This window comes from Euleptes europaea, chromosome 4, assembly GCF_029931775.1.
Source record: "Euleptes europaea isolate rEulEur1 chromosome 4, rEulEur1.hap1, whole genome shotgun sequence".
Classification (NCBI taxonomy): Eukaryota; Metazoa; Chordata; class Lepidosauria; order Squamata; family Sphaerodactylidae; genus Euleptes; species Euleptes europaea.
In genome coordinates this window covers 37,178,605-37,192,014 of record NC_079315.1, presented here as the reverse complement: position 1 = coordinate 37,192,014, position 13,410 = coordinate 37,178,605, and the positions used below count along the sequence as shown (strand labels likewise).

The 13,410-nt window shown below is 44.8% G+C and overlaps 1 protein-coding gene across 1 annotated transcript in view; it reads left to right on the top strand.

Annotated features, from left to right (window-relative positions):
* ADAMTSL1 (ADAMTS like 1) overlaps positions 1-13,410 on the top strand; it is a 553,327-nt gene that overhangs the window by 464,848 nt on the left and 75,069 nt on the right. Inside the window, exon 17 of the mRNA XM_056848970.1 lies at positions 9,593-9,803. Within this exon, the coding sequence (XP_056704948.1) occupies positions 9,593-9,803 (211 nt within the window). The remainder of the gene's footprint in view (positions 1-9,592; positions 9,804-13,410) is intronic.

The following is a 13,410-nucleotide window of genomic DNA, read 5'->3' as shown; positions in this document are numbered from 1 at the left end:
ATGAAAATGTCTGTCACAAAAGAAGTAACATATAATTAATATAGTTATTCTTGAGGCAACCAGACTCCCTTCTTTTTAATTACTGCATGGAAAATTTTTGCAACCGTGAGAGAAACCGTAGGGTTCCTATCTTCTAGCATAATTGCATTGCATCAGTTATATGGCATGTCTGGGGATGTATTTACTGTTTTGAACAGTTGCCTTTGGGGGTAGATAAATGGGGGGGGAGCCAGTGCCTCCTGCAGGCTTGACTCACACATATGCCAACATTTTATAGGAAACCATGGCAAGGAACTGAAGTTCTGATGCTACTCCTGATAGTTCTTTGGGTAACAAAGAGACCATTTCAGACCAAAATCCAACCATTGTTCTGTGTGGTTTTCCGTCAACAGTATTAAAAAAGGGTACAGTGAAGAATTTTAAGCTTGTCTTTCAACCAGAAAAGGACTAACATATCTCACACTCTTGTGAAGTATTTTGTAACTGCCACAAGCTTGCTCCCATCAACTGTTCTTAGAATTATTGCACTTACTAGTGACTCACATCCTTCTCCTTGCAGCCAACAACTTTTCTTAGTATTCTTGCACTCAACATTGACTCTCACCTTCTCATAATACACCCCAAGAAGAACCGCCTCAGTAAAGTCAAAATTAAAACAATCCTACTCAGGCAAAATAAAAAGAGAATTAGCAATTTTAGCAAAATGAGAAACTATTATGTGCCCAAAGGACTGAAGCACCGCCATTGTAGCTCCCCTGTTGTTGAATGGTCTGCCGTAGGAGGTCAGGAAGGCCCATACCCTCTCCAAACCTGACCTGAACTATTCAAGAGGGCTTTCTGCACAGGTAGGGTTGCCAACCTCCAGGTACTTAGCTGGAGATCTCCTGCTATTACCACTGATCCCCAGACAATAGAGATCAATTCCCATGGAGAAAATGGCCGCTTTGGCAATAGGACTCTATGGCATTGAAGTCCCTTCCCACCCCAAAACCTGCCCACCCCAAGGCTCTGTCCCAAAAATTTCCCGCTGGTGGCAAAGAGGGACCTGGTAATCCTGTGCCCAGGCCATAGGGTTACACTGCACAATTTTTTTAACAAGTTATTGGATCACTGATTAGGGATCACTGTACCTAGTAAGCTTTGCTGGGGAGGGCGGGATATTCAATTAATAGCTTAAATAAATAGGGCCCCACCATGTGTAAAGCCAATTCTTATGCCATGCATCAGTTCTGTTTCTATGCCTTTGGCTGGCTTTTCAACCGCAATACTATTACATTGTTTACTAAAAGCCCATATTCTCTTGAGTCTACAGACCCACTCTAAGTAACCTGCCTTGCTTCCCAGTGAGAAAGACAAGCTATAATAAATAAATAAATACTTCTGTTCCACTAACAACACTGGAGAACAAGAGATCTTTTAAATCCTTTTTAATTAAGTAGTTATTACTGCCCGAGATCTTGAAATGCACTCACCCTTTCCATCATGCCGTCAGAGGCTAGTTATTTATTCTGCCATCTAGAAACTCTCAGTGTCCTACTTGAAAAATCTTATGGCAACTTATGTGGCACTCCTCCCCTCACTCAATATTACTACTAAACCTCAAGAAGTGAGTTTGTTGTTTATTAAACTCTCCACTTCCATAGGAAGGTGGACCATGAAGCGTGTGAACAACTGCAGCTTTCTAGTAAACGAGGAGGGGGAATCTAGCCTATTGCCAATCGAACCATCTTCTAGTCAGGAAGAGAACAAAAGACTTAACCTAGTTATTATGGTTCTTAGGGGGACACAACTAAGGACTAGTCCAGCCATTTTTTTTTTAAATACCTCCAACCAATGCATACTAACTTCAGGGAAGCCCTGCTACACTTAATGTCAGTCACTTCCCAGCAAGCACACACAGGATCTGCCCATAAGGCTGCAATCCAAGCAGAGTTACAGTCACTAAGAGGCAGGCTCCACAAGAGCCCATGGGGCTTACCCACTAGGAAGCATGCCACCGACTTGCCTTTCAGCCACTGTCTTGCCTTTTCATTAGCAGCTAAGGGCGTGTGTGTGTAAGGCTCCTCTGCTCCCTCCCCATCCTCGTGTGTGTGTATGGGGAGAGAATCACTTACCTCTTCAAGGGCACCCACTCCCCACCAAGTAGAGCCGCTTCCCTGCTTCCAGTCTCCCTCCCCCACGGCAAGGGGAGAGCCAAACCTTGCAACAGAGGCACAAGGAACCTTGCCTTTAACCCTTCCCCCCCCCCCAGTTCCCAGCAAGTTCTCTGGGATCTGTTGTACAATCTGACCCTTCTTGTTCACAGCCACAGGCTTGCCTTTCTCAAGCAGCCTACGGGCAAAAATGCACGGTCGCTTTAGCCTCCTTTCTTCCCTGTTCCAGCCAGGATTCAGCCAGGATCGAATGCACATTCGTGCGTTCGATCCTGGCTGAATCCTGGCTGGAACAGGGAAGAAAGGAGGCTAAAGCGACCGTGCGTTTTCGCCCTACGAGGAAAAAGAGAGGGGATGCAAGGCTCCTCTGCTCCCTCCCCGCCCTTGTGTGTGTGTGTGTGTGTGGGGAATCACTTACCTCTGTTAGGGCACCCCCCCCCCACCAAACACAGCCACTTGCCTACTCCCAACCTCCCCCCCCCCCCGCAAGGCAAGGGAGAAAGCCAAAACTTCGCAACAGAGGTGCATTTTGTCGGGCTGCTGATCAGGCGAAGAGAGCGAGCAGCTGGCGAGGAAAGGAGGGGATAGATAGAACAACCCGAAGCTGAATGCTGGACAGGGGCCACGTGGAGGCTGTTTTCCATCCCAACTGGCCGGACTACAGTAAAAGGGCCCAGGTCCGAGCCGGCCTGCTGGCCCCGCCTCTGAGGTCCCTGGGCCTGATTGGCCCATTTGAATCTGAGGCCAGGTGATGCACGCCATAGCGAGAAAATTCCCGCCAAGGCTCGTGAGGCCACTTTCCTTCTCCCCACTCTTTTGATGGCCGCCATTATGCTGCGGGTGCCTGCTGGCCGTGCAGACCCCGCAGCACCTGGCCATGCCTTCCCCCGGCCCTGACGAGAACCCTGAGACCTCTGCGTCGGCTCAAGTCGCTCCCCGTCGCAGACCAGCAAACTGGTCTCGTCGGTGAGTCCGAGTCCTTGCTTCTCTCAGTCTCCATTTTCAGTGGAACATAGCTTTTCTGTTCCCTAGAGCCTGCTACTGGAGATCCTTATTTGTACGTGTAAGGCTAGCAATACTAGGTCATCCTAAGTGTTCCTCTGAGTTGTATACTCCTGTGTTGCGACAGGAATGTCTGCTCATGGTATTGGGAAGTCATAGCTATTCCCACTTCATTTTCCAACATGTCTGATCTTTTTATGTGATCAAACAACACATATTCGGAGATTGTACACCTAATACGTTTCTGTTCAATCATACATATGAAATAGGACTGATGCAAATGGCACAAGGTAGGTGTGGTAAGTACGGATCAACAAGTACTTATACCCTAATTGATCTTAGTATTAGGCAAAACCTGATACTGATCCACAAAGCCGTGCCTGGTCCCATCTGGTGAAATTGGTTGTCTGCTTAACAGTATGTTGAAAGCTCATTTTGCATGCTTGGGCTTCTCCCTACCTTCAGTTGACAAGCTAAAAATATCTACATTTTGAAAAGGCAAATTTTCCCCACCCAAGTTGGAAAAAAGATATAATTGCCACCTTTTTAAAAAGATGCTGAATAAAAGATGTGTTCCCTCGTGTGGCATGCAACATTGTGCAATGCCAGAATAAATGCTGAGGACAAACAGTTAGCTGCTGGAGGCAACTGGAAAACCTCCCATTCTGGGGGGGAAATAAACTTTGGCAAGTGATATAAGAAACTCAGCATCAAAATAGACCTCCAGAGAAGAGACAAAGACCTTCCTTTTCGCCACCAAACTCTCCAAATACCTTTGTCTAAGGTGTGCCAAACACAGAGGGTTGCTGATATGTCAGTATTAATTCTGACTGACAATTTTAACAGGAAAGTTACTTCAAGGCTCATTCATTAATGGAACTCACTCTGAACTGGCTTAAACAGCTGCCAGGTGCCACTGTTGTCCCACAGAAACGCAACGACAAGCTCATTCATTGGAATAGACAACACTTATAAAGTTTCCTGGCCTTAAAACAGCAGCCGCATTGTAATAAAGCTGAGGAGTGTTCACATGCCTGGCTCCTAGCAGTGTTCCAAACCAAACCAATGGCACTTCAGATTTGCTATTCAAGGACTATTTGAAGCCAGTATAAAAAGTCATGATTTGATTTGATATACTTCAACCAGCATGGTGTAGTGGTTTGGAGCGGTGGACTCTAATCTGGAGAACCGGGTTTGATTCCCCCCCTCTTCCACATGAGTGGTGGATGCTAATCTGGTGAACCGGGTTGGTTTCCCCACTCCCACGCAAGAAGCCAGCTGGATGACCTTGGGCTAGTCACAGTTCTCTCTGAAATCTCTCAGCCCCACAAGGTGTCTGTTGTGGGGAGAGGAAGGGAGGAGATTGTAAACCGGTTTGATTCTCCTTTAAAAAGGTTGAGAAAGTTGGCATATAAAAAACAACTCTTCTTGTTCTTTTTATGAATATATCTAACTCTCAACATTGCTAAATCTGTGGATACTTAAATCCAAACATTGTAGCCACACGCAGACAAAGCAGATCTTTCTACAAACCTGAAAAATGCCCAAATTTGCAGAAAAATCTCAAAATAAAAAAACCATTGGTGAGTTTTTAAAACATCAAATAATAGAAGTAGAGGGTTTTTTAAAAAAAAAAATGCCCTCAGTGGGCATTTGGATCTGGGAGAATGAGATTTAAATCCCCACTCTGCCATGGAAGCTCGCTTGGTGACCTTGGGACAATTACACATTCTCAAACTGATCTACCTCTCAGGGTTATTGTGAGGATAAAATGGAGGAGAATGATGTGAGCTGCTTTGAATACCCAATGTGAAGAAAGTCAAGGGTATAGATGTAGTTAATAAATAATAATAAATGTTGCTGAAGATAGGAGCAGATAACAATAAATTTTGCTGAAGATAGGAGCAGATAACAGGTAAACTTGTTGGTGGCTGAGAAACAAAGGAAGCAGGGGAAGGCAAGCGTATGGACACTGCCAGGAGAAGAAAGAAGAAGAGTTGGTTTTTATATGCCGACTTCCTGTACCGTTTAAGGAAGAATCAAAACAGCTTACAATCACCTTCCCTTCCCCACAACAGACACCCTGTGAGGTAGGTGGATCTGAGAGAGCTGTGACTAGCCCAAGGTAACCCAAGCTGGCTTCATGTGTAGGAGTGGGGTAACAAATCCAGTTCACCAGATTAGCCTCTGCCACTCATGTGGAGGAGTGGGGAATCAAACCTGCTTCTCCAGATTACAGTCCACTGCTCCAAACCACTACTCTCCAGCGTGGTGTAGTGGTTAAGAGGAAATAGTATGGGGAAAGAGGAAATGTTAAGTCCGCGTGGGAAGCATTCACAAGATCAGAGACGGAGTTCAACAACACAGCTTTATTTGATTTCAGCACAGAACTAACTTACACACTGAACGTGCCCTGCTTATATGCCCCCCTGGCTGCCTGCAGCCACTCCCCCCCAATCCGTGATGGGGGGAATACCCTCTCGGTGACCAATGGTACATGCTGGCTTAGGGCCAATAGGATCCATTTGCTTGACCAATAGGGCGAGCAGGGTTTAGGATCCTTCGTGCAGAACTCAAGCTCCTGAGTCCCCCTTGATTACTCCCCAACTATATACATACACAACACCCCTCCCCCCAAGTCCGAGCGACTCTCACTGTTGCACTAGGAGCACACAAAGTCCTGGAGGTAGCTCGGCCGCGATCGATTCCGCTGGGAACAGCGCGGCGCTGGGATGGGGGGCCTTGGGCGATACGTCGTTTCTGGATCAGTCTTACCCTGGGTGGCTGGGTTGTCATCTGCCGGGCTGCTGGGGAAGTCCGGCGCTGGCAGCAGCAACGGTTGTTCCGGTCGCTCCTGTTGTTCTGGCTCCCGGGCGACAGGAATCGGCAGCGGCGCTGGCACCGTGGCTGCTTCCGGCAAGTCGGCGGGGCGGCGGCGTAGCTGATCGATGTGGCGCCGCAGGACGTGCCCCTCCGGGGTGGCGACCCGATAGGATAGCGGGCTGGTGGCATCCTGGACTGTGGCTGGGATCCAGGCGGGTCCCGCTCCATAGTTTCGGGCAAACACGGGGTTGTCCTGCTCCACGACCCTTGGGGAGGCGGTCGAGTCTTTGCTGCCCGGGTACTCAGGCACCAGGTCGGGGTACAGCCGGTCGAGCAGGGTTTTCGGCCGGTGACCCATGAGGAGTTCCGCGGGGCTCTTCCCGGTCACGGAGTTAGGTGTGGTGTGCTGAGCTAGGAGGAAATCCACCAGCCCCCTGTCCCAGTCACAATGGACCAGACAGATTCGAGCGATGCCTGACTGAGGTGGTGTAGGCCCGTGATATTCAGTCCGAGGGCTTTGACCCACTCAAACCCCAGTAGGCTAGCGCGGCGGCCCTCGACCACAACGAGGCGCAGGCGGCTGGAGAGGGACACGTATCGCACGGACACGTGAGTGACACCCAAAACTCGAACACAGTGGCTGCCTACCAGTCACTGGGAATGGTGGAGTGAGTCAGCAGGTCAGTCGGGCCACTCCCCAGTCTTTGTCGCCACAGTTAAGTCCGCGTGGGAAGGATTCACGAGATCAGAGACGGAGTTCAACAACACAGCTTTATTTGATTTCAGCACAGAACTAACTTACACACTGAACGTGCACTGCTTATATGCCCCCTGGCTGTCTGCGGCCACTCCCCCCCAATCCGTGATGGGGGGGAATACCCTCTCGGTGACCAATGGAACATGCTGGCTTAGGGCCAATAGGATCCGTTTGCTTGACCAATAGGGCGAGCAGGGTTTAGGATACTTCATGCAGAACTCAAGCTCCTGAGTCCCCCTTGATTACTCCCCAACTATATACATACACAACAGGAAATAGTATGGGGAGGGGATATAGGCAAAAGTGTGAGACTCACAAATCCTTGCAGATCCCCCACTTTGTAACTGCCTACACCATGCAGCTTGGCCAGAGTTTTCCCAGGGAGAGGCTGCCTGGGAAAGAGAAGGAGGGATGGGGGTGGATTAAGTTAGATTGACTGGTAGGAGGGAAGGAGAGAAGAAAGCAGGAAAAGAGGACAGGCTATAAAGGTTTTCAGGGAAGGGGAAGAGGAAATAGGGGAAGGGGAGGGGGAAATGTGAGATGCCCCTTGTGAGTCCCCTGCTTGTTTTTATCTACTTTGATACAATACCATAATTTTTTATTGCCATTAGTGCTACATTGCAATCCTGTCAAAACGAGGCTATTTTCTGACAATACAGTGGAGATTTAAACTATTCAGGATGCAAATATTTTTTTATACTGGATGTACTGGTGCAAGGCCATTTTGCCTAGTGCAGCTGCTGTGTGGCATAAATCAGACTCAGCCAGTCCTGATCAAGCACACAGACCAGTATCTGTGTTGGGACAGTTTCTGATCATGGATTCCACTGAGGAGCTATATATACAGCATCTTTCAAATGTAATTCATTTTGGATTATGCTTTTCTGTTGTTGCCCTGTATTTGTCCATCCACTGTCTATACGCTGCATAACAGCTGTTTTCCACTTCTAAAGCAAAAGTTGTCTTCAGACCACTCAATGTGTTTCTTGTCCCCCAACAGTTTTACCTCTTGATAGCATCTAATATGCTTCAGGAATTCTATCTGCCTTGGAAACTGGGATTGCTTGATAGAATCCAAATGCTTTCTCTTGCATAATGATGGCATTAAGCAAATAACATGGTCCTCAAGCCATTTCAACTCCCCAAAATGGGGGAGAAGACAGGAGCCTCTCCTCACCCTTCCCTGCAGTCCTGATCTGAATCAGGCCTTTGCTGTGCATTTACACAAGAGTTGCCACCAGGAGCCTTTTATGCATGGCTATGTCTGTCTAGCAGACTTTATTCGCAGTAATAGACCATCAAGTCTCCAAACAAATCAAAATTAAATACATACATACATAATTAGGGAATAATAATATAATATAAATAATAAAAATGTAGCAGAAATTTAAATTGGGGTAAAAAGATAAAATCCACCAAAATATACATAAAACAGTAGAGATTCTAATCACAGATTGATTATTCCAGAGCCTTAAGCACGTTTTGTCTTATTTTAGTTGCCAGCCAGGCAAATCTGGCCATAATATCAGATAAATTTGGTATAGCATCTAACAAAAGGTGCGCTAAAGGATGTTTTCTGAGAGATCTGGGGCAGACCACTAACAAAGGAATCAAAGGGCCTGTGTGTATATGATTGTATAACATGCACGCAAAAAGAACGTGGTCAGTAGTTTCTAACGCGTCCTTTTTATGCATGGCAGTTTCCCTTGCAGTCACCCCCCCCCAACTACTTTGGAGCTTTGTTTTGATTATGCATGCATTTTCCAACCATCGGAGGTTGCCTCACTCTCCCCGCACATTTCTGCGCATTTTGCCTGCGTTTTCTGGATGCTGACTAGAAGCATCCAGAAAATGTGTGGAAAAGGTACATGGAGAGTGAGGCGATCTCTGAGGGTTGAAATCAAAGCAAAGCTCAAAGTAATCGGGGCGGGGATGTGACGGCGAGGGGACACAACCACGCATAAAAGGCCAGGGATTCACAGCTGCAACATGGCTTCAAATTCCTGTGGAAAACTCATGCAAAGCATAACATGTAATTTAGCCCTACAATGGCAAGCTCTGGAATTGATAGAACAAGACAATATCACTTCTGGCTGCAAATTGGGGATGGTGGTGCTATTTTTGAATCCTTCCCCATATAAAAAAGAGTTCCCTACAAATAACAACAACAACAAAACCTCCAGAACTCAAGGAGGTTTTTTTTTACTATTTCCCCAGAAAGTATCTTATGCAGAATTTTAAATGCAATTCCTTATCTACATTCTTAATGCAATTCTTTAAATGCAATTCCTTATCTACATTCTTAAGTGGTACAATCCAGTCGTCCACTTCATATGTAGATCAGACACAAATTGTACCATCTTTCTGAGGTGGTATAAGGCCTTCTTCGGAGGCTTATGTAGGGTTGAAGTCCTCTGCAATTTTTAAATTTTAATTAGGTTGCTTTATAGGGTTTCCAGGCACAGCCCGCAACCAGTGGGAGACCGGGCGGGGCAGGGACATGGGGGGCATTGGTGACAGCATGAGGTCACTTCCAGGGAAAACCTGCAAGTGATGTCACACCTCTTTAAGAATTGCTGGAAACTCTGTGGTAAAAACAGCATTTCCAGCAATTCCAAGAGACAACTGACATCACTTCTGGGTTTTCCTGGAAGTGACATCATGCTATCACCAATGGCTTTTTTAACACCATTTTTCTCTTGACAGATGCTTTTTATGTGTTTTTAAAATATTTGTTTTCCGCACAAAGCAGTTAAAACAAACGCAAAGCAGTTAGAACAATTCAATGAACTGGAATCTTGATTGACAAGAAACGATATTGTTTTCATTCAGATTTTTCCTTTTCTTGACATTTCAGGTGGGAGATGGGGAAGTGGAGCTCTTGCAGTCTTACCTGTGGTGTAGGACTGCAGACCCGTGATGTCTTCTGTTCTCACCTCCTCTCAAGAGAGACCAATGAGACGGTGATTTTGGCAGATGAACTGTGTCACAAGCCTAAACCCACCATGGTGAAAGCCTGTAATCGTTTTGACTGCCCCGCATCTTGGTATCCTTCAGAATGGCAACAGGTAATGAGTATTTTAATTCCAAGATGAAGAATCCACATAGCAAGCACAGCGGAGGGGGTCTATAAATGCTAAACTTCATTTCAGGCAAGCAGAATTCTTTACACAGTTCCAGCAGTGATTTTGAATTATACCCATGCCCATTATATCCCCGCTTCTTGGCTGTACCACAGATAGGAGGTAAACTTCACCCAGGGAGTTCATCATGATACTCTTTACACAAATAAACACAACATTAACTACAAACATTTGTGGTATTCATTTATGAGGTATTTGAATTCTCTTAAAGAAATATGGTCTGAATTAGATTTCTTCTCAAGCTTTCCTTGGCAGAAGAAAATCTGATAACTATCAGCATGTTAAACATTTTGAATGATTAAAAATACATCCTTATACATCCAAGTCTTTATTTATTTTTTAAATGCTCTGTCTTTGGGATAAAGCTATTATGATGTTGACCTTGTTTTCAGTAGTTCTCTTCAACTATTTCCTTTACCTCCCACCCAAAAGTAAATGAGTATCAGAATCCATTTCACAAGTCCCAGCAAACATTTCTTCTGCTCAAAGTGGCTGAAAATGGTTGCATTTATAAATATTTGTCCATTTTTGTTTTATTGCTGAGAAGAAGGGATTTTTTGGATGAGTGATTCATGGCTCCCCTTTCATAACATGTCTTGAAGTACTATGCTCTGATATAGTCCAGCATCCCCCCAACCCCAAAGTGTTTCTTAATTTTCTTTACCATGGTATTTCTTCCAGAATTTCTTCCAGAATTTTTATAAAATAGGACTCTTAAGGCACCAACAGGATCCATATAAGTGCTCAAAAGGGTGATGTTTGCTGCTTTCTGCCTTTGAATCTGCTCAGACTTGCCACCCAACAAGAATCATGAGCTGTTCGAAGAATGAACGTACGCCACTGGTTCTCAAGCAGCAGATTAGACCCAACTACCTTTTCAGCTAGTGGGAAAAGGAGAAGGGTGTTCACTTTGACCACCAAAAAAAACATGCTGGCAAACAAAGGACCTTCACCCACAAAAGCCATGTGGTACTGGGGCAGTAGTAAGGAGGAGAATTGGGCAGGATTCAGTTAAAAAACTGATGGGGTCCAATTCAGTATCTTATCCTAGAATTGGCTGTAGCCTCATGATGAACCAATTATCTCTGCTGTTCTGCAAAGTGGAAAGACTTGTACCATGCCTCAGAATGATACAAATGACCAACTAAGCAAGTGGTGATGGGCAAACAGTAGCAGATGACATTCCTCTATCAAGGATGTAATTAAGAAGATACTTGCTTACCGGGGAACCCAAATCTCATGTTAACAAGGCTACACAGGCCTATATATTTTAGCCTATTTATTCATTTAACATATATTTCAGCCTCTTGGTATAAATATTTCCAAGGCAGCCTCCACTGAAGGGGCAATCAAACAATGCAGTTTTACAGCAAAAAGGGACAGCCAGAAATAATCTGTGATAAATCTCACAAATAAAACAGAAATTAGTCAACAGTGGATTCATTTTAAAAACAGTAGTAAGAACCACATTTGTAATCACACAGGGCAAGGGGCGGTCAGCAAAAAAACAGCTAAACACGACAGAAAAAGAAGGTTAACAAAGAATTTGGAATGATAAGAAAGTTTTTGATTGGAGTTTAAACCTCCATAGGTTTGGTGTTTGGCAAATGTCTGTGAGAAGAGAATTCCACCATCAGAACACCTTAACAGAGAAAGACCTATCTCAGTCACCTAATCTCTGAAGGTTGGGTGTATGGAGCAGTGCCTCTGATGCTGATCTTATTTGATGGACAGGCTTATATGGGAGGAGGTGCTCCATTATGTACTCTGTTCCTACGTCTTTATAGGCAATATCTTGAATTGTGCCAGGAAATCAATCAGTAGCCACCATAGAGTTTTCAAAACTGGCAAGATGTGATCCTAAACTTTGATGACAGCAAGCCAACTTCCTGGTGTGTTTTGCAGCAATGGAAGCTTCTGAACAGTCTTCAAAAGTATCCCTGTACAAAGCACATTGCAATGGTCTCACCTGGATGAGATAGGAATATAAATCATCAAGGTGTCTCCAGGAAGGGCTGCTCCTGTTGTACCAACTGGATGTGGCTAAAGGTGTTACACACCCCAGAAGAGACCTGTGCCTCTCTCTGAAAACACATAGCACCCATAAACCGTGGTCCTGCTTTTTCAGAAAGGACTCCAATCCCATCCAGAACAGGATTAATCCTTTCCTGACCATATCGTTGACCAGAAGCATCTCAGAGTTATTTGGATTGAATCCTGACCATATTGTTGACCAGTAGCATCTCAGAGTTATTTGGATCGAGCCTCAGTTTACTGGCCCACTTCCAGACTGTTACTGCCTCTGACATTCATTTAGCTGGAAATCCACTGATTAATTAGGATGATCAAGGCAGTTTCATTTCCACAGGGATAATATCTCTTCCTCAGTTGGTCACAGTGCAGACCCATATTACTCCATGTGGTAGCTCCCTCAGCTAATCCCTGTAAAGTGTATCAGGTTTCTAAAATCTATTTAGACCTCCCCTCCCCTTGTAAAACTTTGCTGTCTAGAATTCTTGTTCAACTAGTGACCTGTGTATTTTTTCCAGCTATGTACTTTACCAGTAAGTAGCACAGGCTCACACATCACTTTTATGGTGCCTCACAGCTGGCACATTGCAAAGCACTATGTTTAAGTTGATGTGAAAATTCTGTCTTTTGTGTTCTGTGCTGGTTCATTCATATAAACAAGTCACGTCTTGGTGCTGCAGCCATCAACTGATGGCCAGGTGTGTATTAAACAACTCATAGATGCATATATATCCAGGCTCAAATAACTTTTGAATTGATCTTAAGATGTTTTCCTGTAAAATATAACATTAGAAGAAGGATTGAATAGACACTCTGAGTCAAATGTCATTCCTACTCAAGCATAATATACTTCCTGGCCTGCATGAGCAGAAATACGTAAGTGGAAGGAGATTTAAATTAAGGAGAAAGCAGGTCATGATTGTTCAGAAATTAATCACCCATATTTACACTGACACAAAAATACTTTGACTTTATTTTTGGAAGCAGGGCCCACAGCAGTCTCTAGGAGTAATAAATATAGATAGATCATTGTAAAGTTCCTTGTTTGTTTTTTATATTAATATTACAGATTAATTATTTAGCTCAGCTGCAGGTTAGTGTCTTAGGGATCAGCTTTCCCACAAATTAAAAATCAGCCTAGAAAGCTCATAACATGATATTAGGTTATTTTAAAATGGACGTTTGGACCATGGAGTTAAGTTGAACTTTCTGGAGCTTTCCTAAATTTCATGCTTCCAGGGGTGTGTGGTCCTGATTTGGTTACCCCCTTCCCCGGTTTTCCCAATTTGAAATGGCTCTGGGAAGCTGCTGTGTGCCCAGTTGGGAATCTTACCTGTTACGATGGCTACAAATAAGTTTCCTCAGGGGGCAATAGCAGCTACCAGGGCCATTTCAGGTCAGGAAAATGGTGGGGGGGGGAGGATTAAGCTCATTCTCTGTATGTGCTGCACTCCCAATCTGAATTGAGCTGCTGTGGGTCTTGAAAATACGGAACTCCCAG